The sequence below is a fragment of the Echinops telfairi genome, unplaced genomic scaffold (genome assembly GCF_000313985.2).
Source record: "Echinops telfairi isolate 266 unplaced genomic scaffold, ASM31398v2 ScPeMD7_7424;HRSCAF=8462, whole genome shotgun sequence".
NCBI classification, from domain to species: Eukaryota; Metazoa; Chordata; class Mammalia; order Afrosoricida; family Tenrecidae; genus Echinops; species Echinops telfairi.
The window spans coordinates 23,235,822-23,258,001 of NW_022111324.1; the positions used below are offsets into that span (position 1 = coordinate 23,235,822).

Sequence of the window (22,180 nt, forward strand, 5' to 3'; positions counted from 1 at the left end):
TTTGTCCCTTTCAGAATCTGTTTTCTGTCTACGTCAGAATGCAAAGGTTACCAAACACTGTAAACCACTGATCATCTGTATGATTTTGAACAAGGACATGCATTGCATTTTTTAGCTCCCCTTTCCCAGCTACTAAGTGAGGGTTCTAGAATATTCCAATGGTGGGTGTTGCAGTGAGGCTGATGCGACACTCTTCAGCTGTGTACATGGAATGTTTACTCACAGGAAAGTCGGCATGGGAACAGGCAGTGTAACGGCACCGCACTGTGCTTGTCTCGGCACTCCCGGTGTGAAACTGTGGGGCTCTGGGCCTTCTTCTGGCAGGTGGTTTTGGTTTAACATGAAGGAACCGTTTTTCTGTCTTTCAGACCAATGATGCCTTAGGAGCCACCTGGAATTGGCTGTACTTCATACCCCTCATCATCATTGGATCCTTCTTTGTTCTTAACCTAGTCCTGGGAGTGCTTTCAGGGTAAGCCAGATGTTTCCCTCTCCTTGTAACGTCTTTGCAAACTGTAAATCAGTGTCTCCAGACTCATTCATTCAGCTTTCACTCGGGCGGTATTTGCTGAGCAGCTCCTGTGTGACAATCCCGGCTATAGATGCTGAGAAAGCAGCAGGGAACAGCCGTTCTGATCATCATCTTCATTTTAGGGATTTATAATGTAAGCATTTTAACAAAAAAAACCTTTCGATATGTTACAACACTGACCCTGGTACTCAGTGAGAATGCATTCATTCACCCATTCTTCCCCTCAGCCCTTCCGCAGTCACAGACCTCCTCTGTCGAACGCTGGGTGAGCTGGTAGGGGTATAGAGTTGAGTAAGGCATAGGTTTTACCTTGAAAATCTGTTCATGTTCTGTGTATTGGTTGTCAAAGCCCCTCATTTTGGTATGAATTCGTTTGTTTGAATTAGCAAACACTCAATGTCCAAAGCCAGGGTAAGCATGGCTCCTGCCCAGAAGAAACGTTTATTTTGCTAAGAGGAGAACACAGACACTTGAAACAAGGAGTGGGGGTTCTATTAAGGACTCGTGTAAGATACGTGTAATTTGTTTTTAAGGAGGGACAAATCCATGTCATCTGAAGTCATCAGGTGACTTCATGAAGGCTGAGATTGTGTTTGGGTTATAAAACATGTCATAGGAATGAACATTTTAGGCAGGGGGACAACACCAGCAAACATTCAGAAATTCAGAACATGAAGAGGGTGTAATGCAAGCTCACTTAACAAGAAGGGAAATGAAAGGCACAGGACAGAAGGACTGAGATGGAGACAGATGTGAGAGGGCCGTCGATTTCTCTAAGCAAAACTGACCTTAATTCTTGTGAGAGAGCACCAACCTGACCCCTTCCAATGGAAATTTATAAGGTGGTGCTTCTGGTTAAACAAGGCAGATTGGACCGCGAGGTCATCGCTTAAAATGCCACCCAAACAAGAGATACATTTTTAAAAGGGCACAAGACAAAGAAAACAGGAGAGGATAAATAAGAACAGATGAGAGACTTCAGCAAAATATTTGGAGATAGAGAATAAATGGAAACTGGTGCGGTGGCAGGAATGACAAGATTTAGTTGCTTCTCGTAGGGAATGCCAATAAAATACGAACTGCCCCACGGAGCCCTAGAGAGGATCAGAATCTAAGAGACCCCAGGAACCTCTGAAATATGGAGTATGCATGGTGCGAAGAACAGAAGGATTGGTTGAAGGTGCTGTAAGGAACGTTTAGATGCCTCCTACCGCTGGCACAGGTGTCTGCTCAAATCCCCATCCCAGCACAATCATGAGACTGACCCTCTGAAGAGACTGAACTGGAGAAATTTGGAATTGTGGCAGGAGGTACATCTGAGGGTGGGATGGTATATTGTACTGAAAGCAAGAAGTCTAAAGAAATGTCTGCAATTTGAATGTCAATACTCCTAGCCCCTTTCTATTGCTTGGCTCTCAGAAATATAGCAATTTAGCAGAGGCTTAGGAGATTCCTCTCTTGGGAAACTTTCTGTCCTAAGAGAAAAGATGTAACATTCATACTGATATGTGGAATCCCTGGTGGCACAGTGGTTATATTGCTCAACTGCTGGGCAGAAGGTCTGACGTTCGAACCCACTAGCTACTCCAAAGGAGAAATATGTGGTGGATCGTTTCCACAAAGATTACTCCCTTGGAAACCCTATGGGAAAGTTCCAATCTGTCCTATAGGATCATTATGAGTCAGAAAACATTATGAGTTAAAATCAACTTAAAGGCAGTGAGTAGAATATACTGATATTGGGGGGTTTTCCAGAGAAACAGACGCCTCCTTACCCCATCGCTTCTCTCCATTCTGCAGCTCTGGCCCCACACACAATGTCCAGTAAGCGTTCTGTATCTTGTCTCAAATAGGAACGCACAGCTAGGCATTATCCGCTTCCAAGGAAACATCCAACACAAGACACCAAACACAGAACAATAAATAGAAAAGAAGAATTTGAAGGAATGTGAGCAGTAAAGAAGCAAAAGAAGGCCAAACTATAGTTTAAATCAACAGAGATAGAAGTAATAGCATGCGTGAAATAATCACTGTTACTACAAGAGAGCAAAAGAAAAAAAGGGAAGAGGTTTAAAAGACCTTTGCAAATTAAAAACGCAATGCAGGACATGATTTTATATTGATTATGGTGATGATTGTGCAACTCTTAAAGCATTGAATTGTATAGTACACAGATTATATCTCAGTAAAATGGTTCATTAAAAAAAAACTAAAAATGTAATAGCCAAAAATACCAGAACTATCCCAGCCAAGTGGATTCCAACTCATAGCAACCTTAGAGGGCGTAGTAGAACTACCCCGAGGGTTTCCAAGGCTGTCAATCTGTATGAACGCAGACTGCCACCTTTTCCTCCTGTGGGGCAGCTGGTGAGTGCAAACCACTGATCTCTTGGTTAACAGCTACGTGTTTAGCCACTGTGCCACAGGGCTCCTTAAAAATAAAATAACAAATGAAATATTCTACTAAATGATTATGATATATGGCTGATGACATCATCAGCATTTAACTAAAGGAGTTTAAGAAAAAGTAGAGAAAGTTGGAGAGAAAGAAATGAAGAAAAACAGAAAATATCCATGAACCAAAGATTCCTATTCCCTGATGGAAGCCTTCATTGAGACAAGGGTATTTTGTCCAGCGTTGTCTTTATGACAATGAGAAGTTGGAAGCAATATGAGCATTCTTAACTGGCGTAGTAGACAAGAAAACTGTCGGATGCACACCATGGAGGATTGTACAGCAATCAGAAATAACAAGTAACTTGTCCACATAGCAACACTGAGCATTTTAAAATTCAAAGGTTCAGCATAAAGAAAAAGAGAAAGAAATGGTGCAATCTAATATCATTTACATAAATGAAGAACTCATGCACACAAAACACAATGCATACTTCTAAAAATGATCTCAAAATCATACATTAAATATAATTTAATGACAAGATAAGATAAAGTAGGTATGGAGTTAAAAAAGGAGTAATACATTTAATTATTTGATAGTATAAATGATCACTGAGTTCTTTGCACGATTAAGGAAAATGACCAACACTGAGATAAAGCACCAAGAAATGACAGATCAGTCAAGTAAAGAGAATATGCTAAAAGTAGCAAGAGACTGGGGAAAGGGATAGAGTTTACCATTACCAACAACAAATCAGGCATCTGAAAAGCATTAGATTTTTCAATGACAAGATTGAAAGTTAGAAACCAATAGAAAAATTTCTAGTTTTTTCCAAGCTGTAATTAAAAACTAAGCCCATTGCCACTGAGTTGATTCTGACTCAAAGCAGCTGTGTAAGACAGAGTCGAATTGCCCCATGGGGTTTTCAAGACTGTAATCTGCTCAGGAGCAGACTGCCACATCGTTCTTCTGTGGAGCGGCTGGTGGGTGTAAACCACAGACCTTTGGGTGAGTAGCCAAGCACTTAACTGCTGCACCATCAAGGGTCCTATAATTTTATACCCAGCAAAATATCAATTAGTGTGAAAAATAGTAGTAATATGTTATACACCCTTTCAAGTAGTAACTAAAGAATGAACGTTGTCAAAAATAGGACGCATTTGAAGAAAGAGAACTACATGATATTCATGGCTGTAAGGCGTTAACAGAGGAGAGATGCCAAGAGAATGCCCAGAATATTGGTAAGGGGAAGTCCTGGGATGGCAGCTCGCTAGAGCATCAAGTTTGATTGAAATCTGAATGGTATTAGATTCTTCAATGACAAGATTGGAAGTTTGAACCCAATAGAAGCATTTCTAATGTTGTCCAAGACATAATTCACATGGAAAGGGATAGCAGAAGGCTCTTCAGATGGCATCTTTCAGGGGGAGGAGCAAGGCAATGAATACTTCTGCTGTGTTTGATCGTATCCAGAGGAGTCGTGTGATTTTTTTCACAACTGTATCTTTACACATACACATACATCTAAGTGTGTTGTGTGTATATTTGCAAGTGAAAAAGAGGAATGCTGTCATCGAGATGGAGCGACACAGTGGCTGCAACAACGGGCTCAGTATAGGAACAATTACAGGGACTGGGCAGTGTTTCGTTCCCTTGTGCATGGGGCCGCTATGGGTTGGAGACGACGCGGTGGCGCCTAACAATCACAACGACAGCACACATGTACTTATGTACCCCATTATACTTAAAGGGCTACTACTAAGGAGCTAGAAGCATAGTAAGACCCCTGGGCAGTCGCGGTGTGGGCTGGATTCCCATTGGTAGTGCTGAGACTTGCACTAGCCCCGACTGTGCCATGACTGCCGTGACAGGCTGGGAAAGGAGGCGTGTGGGGAGAGGAAGGAGGTGTCAAAGTCTAAAGCCTTAGCTTCCACCGTAAGGAAGTCTTTAAGCCGTATCTAAAATGAAAGATAAAGAAATCGCAGTATAAATGTGATACTTAGAAACTGGACAATGAATGCCGGGAAAGAAATAGGTACCACTTGAAAGCGGTTGCCTCTGAGAAGTGAGGTTCCGGGGTGAGGAGAGGTCAGGGAGAGCTCCTGCTTGTTTTCATTATAAGCTTCCAAACTCTCTTACTCCTAAAGCTCGGCATGCATTCACTCTGAGAAAGATGAAAAACTGAATTTTAAATTGTATGAAATAAGATAGCACTCCCCCAGAGTGTAGGGTAAAAGGCATGTGCAAGACCACTCGTCTAGCGTTAGTGGAGGACACCGACCCTGGGAGAGGCTATCTGAAGCAGCATTCTTGGGGAAACAACCAGGCTAATCCCACTGTGGGATGCCAAGGCTCCAGCTGTGCTGGTAACTCAGAAAGGAGAAGGAGAAACAGAAGACATTGTGAAGGAGTTCTTCAGAGTGTGCATCTTGAGTGGAGGGTCTTAGGACATGATGGGATATCCTAAGGATTTCTTAAATGTTTACTCTTTCATGACCTGCTCCAGGTAAAGCTCTCCAGAGTTGCAGCCTGTACCTGCAACTCAAATGTTCTTCCCTTGAGTGCCCATAGGAGAGGCCTGACCACAGGCTTGTTTCTTATGTTTCTACGGAGGGGAAACCCTCTACTTTGTGTAATCTTATCTGACAATCCTTATTCTCCACCATCGTTTAAGTGTATTTATGTTTTCATTTTGAAAATTCAAATAAGATTCTTGGTATTAAAGGATGGAGAAGATGAGAGGTGATGTGAAGACTAAGGTCATTATTGTCCTCAGTAAAGTACCAAGCTGTGTCTTAGTCTGTCTGGTAATGTGGCCTAGTAGTTGCAGGCTGTGGCTGCTTCCTGGAAAAAGATGTCTGCATCTGTGAATGTTCTCAAGCTCCCTGCCAGCTAGTTGATTCTGACTCAGAATGACCCTATAGGACAGAGTAGACCTGCCCTTGGGGTTTCCGAGACTTGATACCTTTATAGGAGAAGGCAACCTCATCTTTTTTCTACAGAGCAGCTGATGGGTTCAAACTGCTGACCTTGTGATGAGCAGCTCCATGCATGGCCCACGAAACCACCCTGGAAACCCTCAGTGGCAGCTCGGCTCTGCCCTGTAGCGTCTCTCTGAGGTGGGATCTGCTTGTAGCGGATCATGTCCACTCTGATTGACTCTCTGGTTTGCAGTGGCATCTTCTTTTATTTTTTATTGTTTAAATTCTTTTTTTGAAGTCATTTTATTGGGGGCTCGCACAACTCATCACAATCCACACATACATCCATTGTGTGTCAGGCACATTTGTACATTTGTTGCCCTCATCATGCTCAAAACAATTGCTTTCTACTTGAGCCCTTGGTATCAGCCCCTCCCTCCCCGCTCCCTCCTCCCTCATGGACCCTTGCTAATTTATAATTATTATTTTGTCATATCTTACACTGTCCAACGTCTCCCTTCACCCACTTTTCTGTTGTCCATCCCCCAGCGAGGAGGTTATATGTAGATCCTTGTAATTGGTCCCCCCTTTCCACCCCACCTTCCCTCCACCATCCCAGTATTGCCACTCTCACTACTGGTCCTGAAGGGATCATCTGTCCTGGATTCCCTTTGTTTCCAGTTCCTATCTGTACCAGTTTTCTAAAGTCATCTTCTCGAGGGAAAGAGGCACACGTTGAATGAAATGTGGGCTTTGGTGTCTGACAAACCTGGGAGAGAAGCCTAACCCTGCCAGTTATAAGCATTGTCCATTTGGACACGTGACCCAATCTCTGAGCCAGGCTCCTCATCTGTAAAATGAGATAGCAATATCTCTCTCCAAGGTGTAGATGCCTGGTGCAGGGTCTGACACAGAGGAGCTCTTAGCTCTTATTAGCTGCCTTTAGTCTTTGGTACTGTTGACGTTCATTTCCTCCATCTGTTTTGGCCCAGGTGGCCATTATCTGAATTGCAGTCCGTGGATGTTGGCTTAAGGCAGCTGTGGGCCATCAGCTCCTCGACACCTGAGAGGTGGCCTTTTCGAGTGGGAGATGTCACGAAGTTGCAATGGCAGATGCCTCCTTAGCACTTCTGGAGAGACCTAGGAAGTGACAGCAGCAGCTGGGAACGGCTAGGGTGCCTAAGTTCTGACATTTACAGGAGTGATAACAATAGGTACCTTGCAGGCTGGGGCTGAGATGCTCCAGTCCTGGGTGCTTTTTCATGGTTGATGCTCAACACATTTGGGGATGGGGACCTTCACTGACCACTGCAGACATTCAGCGCCCAGTTAATACTGGGTCCAAGGGCTCTCTCCCCTCTGCTTGGTCTGCCTCTCTGGAGAGGATGTTGGCTTTCTTCTTGGAGTGAGGGTTTGATTAGGATTTGCACTAAACAGCAGCCTGGGAAATAGCTCTGACGATTTTTTTTAAAGCCTCTGCACATGTTCCTAGTGACCTGCAGGCAGTTTGAATGTCAAGCCTGTTCCTAAATTGAAAATCGAGGATGACGGAGGAAGGAGCACAGGAGGCAACTGAGCTGGGCAAAGGGGAATAGCAAATCTTTGGTAAGGGGACAGGCAGCATACACCAATGCTGGGGGGTAGACCATTGACCACTAAGTGTGGACATGCCTTGGGCGCCCACCCTGGGGCACAGACACCACGGAGGTGTGCTGTGAAGTATGATTTTTTGTGTGTGAGCTTCGGTGTCTTTAAAGAGGAAGTGTGGATAGAAGCATTGTAGCATTTACATTTGTCTCAAAGGAAATAGGATTTGATGAAAACCATTAGCTTAGGCTTGAAGAGAAGCAGCGCTTCCTGAGCCCATGGAAACCAGCAGAGCATGTCCTGAGGCCCATCAGGGGCTCTCACAGAGACCGACTCAGCTCTGGCACTGCCCCAGCCCCATTGCCCCACCCTCCCCTTCCCTGCTGATGGGGGAGGCTTGTGGGACAGCAGTAAATCTGTCTCCAAACCCAGACCAGGGACAGCCACGCCAGGACTGCTTACTTAGGCACAGGATAAGCAATAGATAGAGCTCAGGGATATTAAGCACATGATAAGCACATTACATATCAAAGTGCCATTTTCTTTTCATGGTCTCATTCGCTCCTTTAAACAATTTGGTGTAGCAGGTGAGTGAGAACCAGTAAACAAACTCCCTGACATTGAGTTGATGCGACTCATAGCAAAACCAGAGGACAGGGTAGAACTGGCCCTGGGGCCTTTCAAGACTGTAACTCTCCAGAGGAGTAGAAAGGCTCATCCTTCTCCCATGGATGAGAAGAGGAGAGTTAAAAAGATGGAATCTCTCACTAGTTACTGGCAGCCCTGGGACCAGAGGTTGCAGTATCCCAATGTCTGCTTAGATGCCTGCTTCATAAGTCAGGTGTCTGGCATCCAACGTGGCCCAATAGAGTCAGGCTGCCAAGGTTGAGCAAATCGTCCTGAGCATAGTTTTGGGTTCAAGTTTAATTGTGCACTCACTGAAGCACATATTAACCCGCACTGGTTTTCACGTGACACTGCATGGCCTGGCATATCCAGGGTAGACAATGCTAAGTGCCAGATGTCTTCTTTCCGGCAAGATTTAACCCTGGCTGGGCTTTCATTGCTATGGTTTCACCATACCTAGTAAACTAAGAACCGGCAGGGAGTGGTGAACCGTCCAGAAACATCTCTGATTGCATCTCTATGATGGGTGGAGTGGGTCCCTCCACTGGAAAGCCTACAGCTTTCTGTCTTGTCACCAGCTCATTTCCTGGCAGGGTTTGAAGATGGAGTGCAATTCAGCAAATGCTTATCGATTGCCTAACTATGCACATGACACCTTGTTAGGTTTAGAACACAGCGATGAATAAAACAAAGTCTCCGTGAGGAGCTTGTGGACTAATGAAGGAGATCACTCAAAAGGCACACAGTACCCCTGACACTGAGTCGGTTCCGTTGTATAGTGACCCTGTAGGGAGTGTAGAACTGCCACTTCAGGAAATCTCCACGGGAACAGACGGCCTCCTGTTTATCCTGCAGTGGGTTTGAACCACTGAACTTGTGGTTAAAAGCTCCATGCATAGCCCATTCCTCCACCAGGGTTCCTTCAAAATACATATAATAGGGTCTAAATTCCATTTTCAAAAACCCCAAATTAAACTCACTGCCATCAAGTCGATTCCGACTCATAGTGACCCTGTAAGACGGGGTAGAACTGCCCCTGTGAGTGTCCAAGACTGTTACTCTTTAGGGGAGTAGAAAGCCTAGTCTTCCTCCCAAGGAGCAACTGGTAGTTTCAAACTGCTAACCTTGGGGTTAGCTGCCTTGCACGTAACCACTATGCCACCAGGGCTCCCTTAAATCAATTTTAGCCTCCTCAAAAGTTCCGTTTCTAAAATTCATATATGTAGTCCACATGTTTTTGAAGACCTGTGCTCTTGCAAGGCACTGTTGACAAGGTAAAAGTGAATGGGAACTGGCCACGAGAAACCCGCTAACAAATGCCCCTTGAGTGAAACCTTGAGTCCCGTGCCATTGGTTCCTCCGGGATGTGTGTTAGGCCTGATTTGAGACGGGAATGGCTGATGGTTGAGAGAAGGCAATTATTCATCCCCAGCTCAATGGCCTGAGTAAGGTCTCTGAGAGCTACTGTGGGCTTAAGTGTGACATGTGTCTGATCCTTTGTAAGCAGGCAGACATTGGAAATAATTGACTAAGGTCTGGGTGTGGGTGAACTACTCAGAACTTCTCCTGCCAGGACACACATGAGCTACTCAGAAAGAATTCCATCATTCATCTGGCCAACACAGCTTGAGCTCTTGCAGTGTGTAAACAGCTACCAGGGAACTCTATGAAGCAAGGACAGGGAGGCGTTACCCTCAGGTAGCTTGTAGTCTGCTTAGAGACACGGCATGGATGTAGACATTTAAATTAGGAGGAGGCCAGGTTCAAGTAAGGCCAGCTAAAGAAGGAGACAGCGCCTAATTCATGTCTTTTTGTGGAGGTGAAATGTATAAATTTAAACATTTAAAAGTGAAAAGTCGGTGGCAGTACATTCACAGGGATGTACAACCATTACGTCTTCTCTCTAGTTACAATGTATATTTGGCACCACAAAACAAAATACGCTCAAACAAAAGGAAAAATCCCTGTACCCATTAAGAAGCTACTCCTCATCTCCTGCTCCTCTCAGCCCCTGGCAGCCACTAATCTGCTTCTCATCTCTATGAATGTTCTTATTCTGGAATGCTCACATACATGGAATCATACATTATGTGGCCTTTGGTGTCTGACTTCTTTCATATAACATAATATTGCTGTTCATTCATGTTGTAGCATGGACTGGCACTTTATTCCTTTGTGGCGGAGTAATAGCCCCTTGTGTGTATAGACCGCATTTCTCTTGTTAATTCATGCATCCAGTGATGGTCAGTTGGGTTGTTGGTGCATGCTTTTGGAGAATGAGCAATTTGGCCAGCCCTGCATATGGGTTAGCTGAGATGGCTAGCTACATGAAGGAGGGCGAGGGCATTTCAGTAGAGGGAACAACACACTGGAAGTCAAGAAGGTGGGACAGGCCAGTGCAAGTGATTGAGGTGTCCAGGGAAGCAGAGGCTTATCACCAAGGGCCTATTGTGCTGAGCTAATGAATTTAAACTCTGTCTTTGAAGCCTGCTAAAGCCATGGAAGTTTCAAGCAGGGAAATGAAGGGGCCTGCAGGGGTGGCCAGCCAGCTCTGCAGACAGTGGTTTCAGATTAGAACGGCATTCCAGAAGTTTTTCAACCTGAGACCTCTCAGAAGCAGATCTCCAAGCATTCTGTTCTGAGGCCCCTCTAGGTGGATTTGAACTGCCAACCTTTCAGTTGTGACTGTTGCTGCTAGGGTCCATCAAGGCAGCTCCAACTCATGGCTACCCGGTGCACAGCAGAACGAAACACGGTCCGGTCCTGCGCCATCCTCACAGTGGTTCTATGCTGGTGCCCAGTGCTGCAGCCACCGTGTCGGTCCATCTTGCCAAGGCCTGCCTTTGTGCTCCGCCGAGCTACTTCGCCAAGCATGCTGTCTTTCTGCAGGAACCGGTCTCCTGATAACATATCCACAGTATTTGAGACCAAGTCTTGCCATCCTTGCCTCAAAGGAGCATTCTGGCTGTACTTCCAGCACAGATCTGTTGTTCAAGATGTGGCTGTGTATGCTACTTTCAGTTAGCAGTCAAATATTTAACCGTATGCTCCAGCCAGGGACAAGTAAGGATACTGGTGTCCACCACCTAGGGATATTGGGGGAGTGAGAGCAGATCATGTCTGTAAAGCGGTTAGTACCTTCCTGCTGCTGTTGTTGGAAACTGTCAAGGTCGTTCCAACTTAGAGGGACCCCAGGGGACACAGTCAAGCCCGATAGATTCCCTCCATTGTCACCCTTACAAATCTTTGTCCAGTGGAGCCACTGTGTAGCCTTGAGGCAGCAGCCTTTCAGTTAGCAGTCTATCCCTTAACCATGACACCCCCAGGGCTCAATCGTTCCTGTCTAGCAGGTAATTCATACTTAAAATTAACTGTGAGGAACAGACCTCTTCTTCCTCAAGGTGGGGGTGGGAAAGGGAAATTCTTCTTACCCACTAGTACCCCACTGAGTAAATTAGCACCAGCTCAGATATTTTCAGATACCATTAGTAGGCTGACCATCCATAGCACACGACAGAACAGTAAAGATAGACCGTGACCATCACCTTGGACACTTACCAGTTTCAAGTCCTTAGGAAAATGCTGGCCTTTCTGGTCTGGGGCCCCGTGGTGTGACCGTTCCACCTCGTAGCTCTCCCCGTTCCCTCCTTGCTTTCCTATCATGGACTTGGCCACCTTTATTTTCCTTCCTGAGTGTTCCCGGTGTGCCCCATTCCACAACTAGGATGAAGAGATCCCTTCCATGTGCTTCTGCAGCACTGTGCACTGTTTATTATGGACTCTTACTAAGCATAACGTTTTAGGATTCTGTTATAGAATTTTATAATAACATAAAGATAAGAGCTGACCTTTATTGAGAGCTTCTCATCTGCCAGATACTGCTTTTTGTGCTACTCTGTGTCCATTATTTTGATGCCTTTTGATAACAGCCAAATGGAGTTAGGTAGTATTGACCCCATTTTATAAATGGTGTAAAGGAGACCGAGTGCTCTTTGAAAATGTGGGTGTCAGTAGTTTACCTCTTGTACTTTGGACGTATCAGGAGGGCCCCGTCACTGGAGAAGCACAAAGCGCAAAGAAGTTCTTTGCTTGGTAAAGCAGAGGGCCAATGAAAAAGAAGAGCCTGGGTGGCATGGATCGACATGGTAGCTCAACAGTGGGCTCAACCACGGCACCAGTTGTGAGGTTGGCACAGGACTGGGCCGTGGCTTGTCTTGCTGAATTGACTAAATGGATGGCACCTGACACCACCACCAGTGACAGTGGAGAGAGTTTAAGGGTCTTATTTAAAGTGTGTAAGCAGTGAGGAGCAGAGCTCCCCTGCTCCCCCAGTACACTGTACACACTGTCTGCTGTCACAGGCTGTGTTTCTCATGCTGGAGATGGCTTTCCAGCCTTTGGACCCTTTCCTGACATGCCTTGTTCGTGTGGTCTGAGTGATTTAGAAGGAGTAATTGAGTAGAAGCCCAATGCCCATCTGCTGCCTTAACACTTGACATATGAATATATGTACATAGATCTATGTCCCTATCGTTATATATAAATATATTTACATATGTTTGTGCCTGTTTTAGACCTCTATAAATGTCCTTTGCCTCCTAGTTCTTTCCTGTATTTCCTTTTGCTTTCCTCTTGTCCCACTAGCATGTTTGACCTTCATTCAAGTTGCAGTAATTCCTCCTGGCTACATTGCACTTGATCAAACCCCACCAGGCATTCTATGCCCTCCTCACCATCAATTTTAGGTCACTTGTTGTTCCCATGTTCCTGAGTTTGTTGGCTTCCTGCTTTGTTTCCCCCACCTTCCTCTCTCCCATGTTCCCCCAGAACCATGGCTCCGATGGTTTTCTCCTCGGGATTGTTTATCCGCGTATCTTATATAGATAGACATGAAAAAAAAAATGCCTATAAATAGTTCCAGGTCTGTCTGTTGACCTTTATGAATGTTTTAAGATTGAGTCTGATGAGGTGCCAAATCCTGCTCCCAAGTGTATTTTTCAGATTCCTCAGGAACTTCGTTGCTGTGCTCTGTTGCACTCCCTTCTGTTCCGCCCCAGTGTGAGGGGGTCAGACTAGGCACAATTCCAGCACTGTCTCTGTGCTGTCCCTGTAGCACTATGGGTTGTGGTGGGGCCAGCCCTATAGTCCTCTCTATGTATTGGGTGCTCTGAGCAGGAATATCATCTTCAGGGCATGGTGGGCCTAGAAGCCTTTTTCTTACTCTCTCTCCTTCCCTCTTAGTTTGTTCCCCTGTGTTCTGAGCAGACCCGCCCCTCTCCCCAGCTGCATCTTCAGTTGCTGTCCTCTGTAGTGCATTCTTCTGGGGAGGGCGTCCACGTAGTTTGGATTGGGGCTGGCCCCGCCCAGCTGACCTCTCTGTTGGTTCACTGCTTCGTGCTGTGCCAGTATATTGCCTTCAGGTCTTGGAGCACCAAGGTCCCTTTCTCCCTTTCCTGTGGAGACATAAACAATACTCTCCCCATGGGTGGGATAGTGCCCTGTTCACCCCCTACCCATGTCCTCTTTTTTTTTCTTTTCCCCCTCTACTCAAGTACTCCCTCAATGTAAGACCACTTTGTTCTAGTAACTTGGAATTCTCTGATGCTCACCTTCCCGACATGATCACTGAAGACAAAGCGTCTGCATAAACAAATATGGTGAAGAAAGCTGATGATGCTTAACTATTAAAAGATATAGCATCTGGGGTCTTAAAGGCTTGGAGATAAACAAGCAGAAACCTAGCTGGGGAGCAACAAAGCCCACATGGAAGAAGCACACCAGCCAGGTATCAGAAGACCTAAAACAATCATATCGATGGGAACATGGAGTGGAGACCCAAAGCCCATCTGTAGGCAATTGGCTATCTTCTCACAGAAGGGTCACAAGGAAGGGACAAGCCAGCCATGCAGTATAGCACCGACTAAACATACAACATTCTTCTAGTCTAGTTCGTTAATGCTTCCTCCCCCCACTATGGTGACCCAAGTTCTGCCTTACAATTCTGGCTAGACCAGAGCATGTACACTGGAACAGATAAGAGCTCTGGACACATGGAATCCAGGACAGATAAACACCTTAGGAACAATAATGGGAATAGTGATACCATGAGGTTAGGGGGAAGGTGGGGGAGAAAGGGGGAACTGATCACAATCATGGATGTATATCCCCCTCCCAGGGTGATGAACAACAGAAACATGGGTGAAGGGAGACAGCAGATGGTGAAGGTATGAAAATAATAATAATTTATAAATTATCAAGGGTTCCTGAGGGTGGGAGAGGAAGGGTAAAAATGAGGAGCTGATAGCAAGGGCTCAAGTAGAAAGAAAATGCTTTGAAAAGGATTATGGCAACATATAAACAAATGTGCTTGACAAGATGGATGTATGGATTGTTATAAGAGCTGTTAATGCCCCCAATAAAACGATTTTTAAAAAATATTTAAAGGGAGGCCCAGTAACACCTGGCCCCTCTTAAGTGGTCTTTATGACTCCCTGAATCAAAGTATTGCAGAGAACTGGGAAGAAGGTGGTTTCTTAAAAGTCAAGAACATCACCATTGGTACTGAAGTTCGGGGAAAACCCGCAGAGAAGCTGTTTATGGAATACTGGATGAGGCCAGTGCCCCCCCTCATAGGAAGTGACGGTCCCTGCCTGCACTCCCAGGACTTGCAGATACATAATTACCCCAGACTCCCCATGCACTAGTATTGATTTTTCCCCTATTAGGTAATCATTCATTTCTTTTGCCCATTTCCTATTTGCATATTTATGCTTTTCATACGAACTTAAAAGCTTTCTTTGTATAGTAATGATATTAACCTTTTTATATCACATGATGAGTATTTTCACACATATACATGATGATTTATATTCATGCAAAAAACTCTCGTACCTGTACATACTGTGCTATAGTTTTTGTTTCTTCCTGAAGTACTTAGTGGAGTGTGGTAGTCACATAGTCTGGTGTCAGTTTTGGACTTGAGAGGATTCAGAGTGAAGGGGTAGAGTCTAGTCTGTCAATCAGGTCATAGCCAATGAGGCCTCGGTGAGCATGGCCTTCTCCTGAGGATTCTGGGAAATCCCGATTTTCCTCCTTGGAGGTGGGAGAGACTCTCTCTCTCTCTCTCTGCTCACTTCCTTGGAGACTCTCTACTGACAAGGCTGACTCCCTGTGAGACATCCCTGAGGAAGAAGCTACATGAACCTACCCTGATGCAGTTCGGCCCCTTGGCCTTGAGGAGGCCCGTTGGGGCCCCTTGCAGTTCTGAGATGCTTCCACTGCCACTGGATCCACAAGACTTTCCACCCACCGGCCTGTGATCTTCTTGCTTTCGGCGTCATTGCATGTGTTTCATGAATCTGAAGAGGACTTTATAGATTGGTGTCAGACATATGGCGTAATATCAGACTTATGGACTTGGTCTGGACTGGGCTGGGATGTTTTCTCAATATTCAACTGCTCTTGTATATAAACCTCTTTCTTATGCACATATCAGTGTCCATGATTTGGTTCTCTAGTCAAGCCAAAATAACACAGGAAGCTAGGCAATGCCTATGGGTCTCTGGATTAGTCTGGCCTGCTCTCCATATATTTGAACCTATTTCAAGGATGGCTACCATCTTGAAATCAATCACATCTTACTTAACTTTCTCAGAGTAGGAATTATTTTTTATTTTGCATAATAATATAAAAGGACTTCGAAATGTGTCCTTTAGTTGCCCATGATCTCTTCATTCCATATCCTTGAACTTTTTCAAGTCTTTCGAGTACGGAGGCAGCCACTCAATGAGATGGATGGACACTGCTACAGCAGTGCCATTGAACACAGGCATGATTGTGAGAAGCTACCGGATCAGGTGGCGTTTCTGCTGTGCGTAGGGGCACAATGAGTTGGGACCAGCTCTACAGCAATGGAAAAATAATAACACATGAAGTCATGTTTAGGAAGATGGATTTGCTCCCAGACGACCCAGATTTAATTGACCTTTTTGCTACTTAACAAGTATGTAGAGTTGGGTGAATTTCTTTAGATCTCTGAGTTTCATTTTTCTCTTCTGTTAAAACAGATTTGTTAGAAGAATTGAGTGAGATGCACAGGTTGCAAAGGGTTAATGTAGCCACCTGACTTACAGTAGGTGTTCAGTAAATGTTAGCCCTATTAACATGATAGCCCTAACATAGGTACTAATACAACATTAATGATGATGATTGATTTTAAGCCCTGGTTTGTACCTTGTTCTATTTGCACAACTGCTTTATGAATTATATCCTGCTATTACAATGACCTCCTCCAGCGCTCTTCCTACCCTAATCCAACTTGTCCCCATGACCAAAGCAGGCTCTCTGGACCAGACATTCAATGACACAGTTTGAATACTTGTCCTGGTGGAGCTGTGGTTGAAGCTGGGTTGCTTCAAAAAAGGGGTTGGTCTTTGTAACCCACCAAGTGCTCCATGGGAGTAAGCTAGGACAGTGTGCAGTTATACAGACTTAGAATCTAGAACCTCTACTGGACAGTTCGACTCTGTTCTGTGGGGTCCTTATGAGTTGAAATGGGCTGAACAGTGGGGGGCTTGGGCTGGAGCTGTTCCTTTGGTTTACAGTGGCTTCCTCTTACCCAAATAGCAGCAGGGGTGGTGCTGCTGGGTAAGTGTCGACTTGCTAACCACGAGGTCAGTGATTCAAAATTACTAGCCAAGGGAGAAAGAGGAGGCGACCTGATTCCATCATGGGGTACTGCTGCGGAAACCATGTGAGGGTCCAAGAGTCAGAATGGGCTTGATGATGGCAGTGGGCTTTTCTGGTTTATTGCTGAGCTGATTCTTCTGCATAAACCAAAGAGCAAGCTCACTGCTGTCTAGTCAATTCTAGCTCATAGTGTGACCTTACAGGACTTGGTAGAACTGCCCCTGTGCATTCCCATGACTTTACGGGAGTAGAAAGCCTCATCTTTCTCCTTCGAGTAGCTGATGGTTTAGAACTGCCGATCTTGCATTTGGCAGCCCAAAGTGTAACCGCAGGACACCAGGAACCTCTGAGCTGCTCAGTAAATAGGTATTGAACGTCTCCTGTGTGGCAGAGAGTGTTCCCGATGCTGGGAATGGAGCAGAGAACAAACAACAGGAATGACTGGCCTCTGGGAACCTGCTTTCCAGCAGGAGAAGATTCTCAGAAAGAGACAACCTCTCCCAGTTAAAAAGCTCGGTATCTGAAAAGGAGTAATTCAGATTACAAAGCTATCTCTTTTCTCTACGTTAATCTTTAATGAATTATTATTAAGAACGCAAGTACTATTTTCACTTCATTAATAAAACTAAAATCTATCTGAAAACATAAGCACATAAAAATAGCCAAGAAATGTCTGAGGGAAAAAGAAACACAATTAAAATAAAAGATAGTAAAATGCATTTTTAAAGCTACATTAATTGTGATAGTATCAGGGGATTTAGCAATATAGAGCCCCAAAGGACACCCAAATATATAAGGGGAGTTCAAAAACTCATGGAAAACGTCCATTATCTCTTAATTCCATTTTTCCATTGAATTTTTGGTATGTATTATGAATGTCATCTCAATTTAGTAGGGGTGAATTATTTAGTGAATATGGCTGAGACAACAGGATTGTCATTTGGGTAGAAAATGAGTTTGGTCCTTATCTCTTATCTTTTGTCAAAATATATTACAGATTGAGCTAGTATAATACCATAACATATTAAATCATGAAGTAGTTGAATTAAGTATGGACGATTTAAAATCTTTCCAAACATGATGCAAATCAATAAGCTGTAAAAAATATGATTGATATATTTGAATGTAAAATTAAAATGCACTGAAACCTAAAATGTCACAAACTTGAACTTACAAAACAAAAACAAATTACATTGTGCCATAAACTGGGGAAACAGTGAAAAAGAAAAAGAAGGCTGAAGTCGTAGCAAAATTGTAGAGCAGTCAGACTGGTCACAGGCACAAGATGCAGACCCCGAGCATCGATGCCTGAACTCTAGAGGGAGCAGAAACCCTCGTACCCGAAGAGGCATCAGTGAAAAGATGGGAGCAAACGTACGGTCCGTAATACAAGGCATTCATACCCTACCGAACTGAATTAAACACACGCCCACTACCAAAAGCACAGCAGAGAACTGAGCCCTTCTAAAAAGAACATTTATGTACATCAAAAGGCTTCAGCAACAGAGTGAAAAGGGAACCCACAGATTGGGAAAATGATAGCAATGCTATATCACATGAGTTAATTTTTAAAATCCACAGAAAACTAGAACGCCTCAATAAGGATGATGGAAGTAACCCAATCAAAACAATGGACACAAGACACGAGCAGATAGTTTACTAAAGATGGTATCCAGGCGGCCAGTAATCATAGGGAGAAATGTTCGCGCTTAGTGGCCGTGACAGAAATACTAATGAAAACAATGAGATACCACTTCACACCAACACTCTTGGCAAACTTGTAGAAAAGCGACAGTAATAAATGCTGGAGAGGCTGGGCTCTGGAGCGATCGGAATACTCGCACATGGCTGGTGGGATTGCAGAGCTGTGTATCCGCTATGGAAGTCAGTATGGTGCTTCCTTCAACAGAGGCAAATAAAAATCCCTTATGATCCTGCGTTCTCTCTGCTTGATATATACCCTAAAGAAATAAAGAACAGAACGTGGATACAGGTATGCACACCCATGTTTATTGCAGCAACTTTTATAATAGCAACAAGAGGGAAACAAATCAAAAGCCCCCATCTCTAGAGGAATGGATAAACATACTGTGCCCCCTAAAAACAATGACGAGTTTGTCCAAGTCCTCCTGCCATGGGGACAATTACAGGACACTCTGCTCAGCAAAGTTAGTCAGTCTGATGAAGATAAATATTTTGACACCATTATTATACAGGGAAAATAAGAATGGTTTTCGCACCAAAGGTAAGACTTGGGGGGAGGCAGGGGGAGGGGGAAGGGACAGGAAGGGTGGGTCAGAAGGGGGGAAAGGAGAGCAAGCAGGAACCGCGTATTCGGGGGCTAGCGGGATGCTGTCCGTGCTGTGATGAGACAGGCTGTGCAGCCGCGTAGAACGCGATTTTCTTTGCTATTCCACAAGCAAAGGGGAAAAATACATTGCAATGTAAATCAAGAATAAGTAAAGTTAGAATTTTTCAAAAGAGAAAGGCTATAGCTTTAAACACCCTTCTGAGTCCTTACCCAGCAGACCTAAGCAGTGGTCTGAGTGGCTCTAGAAGGAGGAAAAGTCACATAAACAAACAAACTAATTAATTAACTGTGGAAGGGAAAGCAGAGTTGAAGATGTTAAATAGCAGAATAGCCAAGACCTGGTGACTGGTTGGTTGTAACGGTGAAGGTAGTTAGATGCTCTAAGACAGCTGTGAATTTCTCGGGGAATTTTTGTTCCATTTGCTGAGATTAGTAGTAAAAGGAAAAGATGATCTTGTCTTAGGAGGAAGAGGAGTTCCATTTCAGACACAGAGTTTGCAGTTTAGGAGGGCAGAACACACAGATGGCATCAGCCAAGGTCTAGGGCCTGAAAGATGAGGCACTGACCATCAGAGGATGATAAAGAAAGGGGCACAACTAGATAAGGTTACCTGGGCAGAGTATGCAGAAACTTATAAAAAACAGAGGGTAGGGAGAACATTTGTGATACGCTATTTGGGAGTTAGAATCCCAGGACTGAGCCAAAGGATAGCAAGAGAACTGAATGCATAGCCAACAAGTTCGGAGCTTCAAGAAGAAGCAAGATGCTAAGTACAGAATGAGATCATAGAGACCCAAGCCTAAAATTACAGAGACAGCTGTTGAAGTCAACACTTTGGAGGACCCGGTTGATTTTTTGTTTCTAACCTTTTATTTTCAAATAATTTTAAGGTCAGAGGAAGTTAGGGGAGAACTGTATAGGCAAGGTCCTGTTTACCGTCTCCCCAGTTTCTCCAAGTGGCGAATTCTTACATGACTACAGTACAATATCAAAACCAGGAAATGGAGAGCAATATCCTCCCGAAAGCTTAGTCACATTTCACCAGTTTATATGCACTCATGTGTGTGTGTGTTTGTGTAATTCTATGAATTTTTGCAGATTTGTATAACCGCTGACACAATCAAGATATGGAACTGTCTCATCAACACCGGACTCTGTGTTTTCGTCCCTTGTAGTCACACCTACCATCTTTATTGGCCCCAACCCCTCATAACCACTAAGTTGGTCATCATCTCATTGGTCTTCTTATTCCGAGTGGTGCATCACAATTTAACACAAACGGAACCCTGCACGTTACCATGGAAACGACCATCTTTCACTCAGGATTTCTTTGCGATCCTTCCAGGTTGTAGCATGTATCAGTAGTTTGTTCTTTTCCATTGCTGAGTAGTATTCCACGGTAGGGTCATGCTACAGTTCAGCCATTAACCTGGTTTACTTTCCTTTTTTTACTAAGATTAAATCTGTTATGAACATTTGTGTACACGTTTTTTTCAAGAACATAAGTTTTAATTTCTCTGGGGTAAATGCCCAAGTGCAATTGCTAGATCGCATGGTATTTGTGTGTTTAGCTTTCTAAGAAACCACCAATCCACTTTCCGGAGTGTACCAGTTTATATGACTGAGACAGTATGTTGGCTTAGACATTAAAAAAAAAAGAAAAATATATGTACGCATAGATGGTATCCAACAGACATTAACAAGTTTCACAATGCATGTGAAAACTGTAAGATTATTTAAATAATGTAGATGAGGTATTAGTGAATAGGCTGCTTTAAAAAATATTATGGATCAGTCAGTTCTCAGGAAAGTGAAATAATCAAACAAAACCCAGCATTGAGTGGGTAGAAAAGATGAATACAGATTCATCTTTTAAGTTTAGCAGTTAAAGGCTTTAAAACAAACAATTAAATCACAAGCAAAGCCTTAATTACTAGCTCCTTTCACTATCAGTGCATTAAAGAATGAGTTCAAATTAATGTGCCTTGTCTTACATGACCTATCAATATTCAGCCCAGCCTGCTTTTCTAGTCTTAACCCCATGCCCGCTCTCCTTTAGCCTCATCACGTAGTTCACCGTCCCTCGGTTCCCTCAGCACTTCTCCATGTCTTTATTCCTTTTGCCTAGAAATAACCAACCCCTCCACCCCCCTGCATTAGCTGCAGGGGGAAGGCTGATTCATCGTTCAAGGTCAGATTCCCTTGAGGTTTTCTTATTTGTGTTCCCAAGGCACTACATGGTGTTACTTCGTTTTAAATGTGTAGAGGCCTCATGATCACAGAACAAAGCATTGGGGGGCTTGGGGCAGCCTTATGATCTTTGAGGTGTTGGGGTCCTTGGCCGTGGCTGTTGTGTCATTCCATCTCACCGAGTGTTACCCTCGATTTTGTGCACACTGCTTTACCAGACAGTGTGTCCTTTTCTAAACAGTGGTCTTTCCTGATGACCAAACAAACCACACTCACTGCCTCCAGTCGGTTCTGACTCATAAGGACCCTACAGGATAAGATAGAAGTGTCCCTGCGGTTTCTGAGGCTGTAAATCTTCACAGGAGTGGAAAGCCTCCTTTTTCTCCTGTGGAGAAGCTTGTGGTTTCAAACTTCTGACCTTGGGGTCAACAGCCCAACTCTTAGCCCACTATGCCACCAGGGCTCCTCTTCCGGATAACGGACATGCCCCAGATAAGCAAGCTGAAGTCTCACACATCCTTTGCTTCTAAGAGTAGTCTTTTTGTACTCCGATTTCTTTTAAGATGTTTTTTTCTTCATTATTCTGCCAATTTATGGTATATTCAATATTCTTTGCTAACAATAGTTTAATTACATCAGTTCCTCTGTGTCTTTCTTTGTCATTGCCTGGTTTTCACATGCATATGAAAAACAAACACATGGTCGAGTCAGGCAAACACCCATCATCAAAGGACACTGGCTGTACAGGAGCCCTGGTAGCACAGAGGCGGTGAGTCAGGCTGCTAATCCCAAGGACAACAAAGAGCGGTTTGAAACCACCAGCGGCTCCACAGGCGAGTGACGGGCTTTCTACTCCCATCAACAGTTACAGTCCGAGGGGGGCACTTCTACTCTGTCCTAGAGTGTCCCTGTGAGTCAGAACTGGTGT

General features: G+C 44.3%; 1 protein-coding gene across 1 annotated transcript in view; it reads left to right on the forward strand.

Moving 5' to 3' along the window:
• Positions 1 to 22,180, forward strand: part of CACNA1E (calcium voltage-gated channel subunit alpha1 E) — a 463,628-nt gene that overhangs the window by 289,210 nt on the left and 152,238 nt on the right. Inside the window, exon 8 of the mRNA XM_045297985.1 lies at positions 369 to 472. Coding sequence (XP_045153920.1) covers positions 369 to 472 — 104 coding nt within the window. The remainder of the gene's footprint in view (positions 1 to 368; positions 473 to 22,180) is intronic.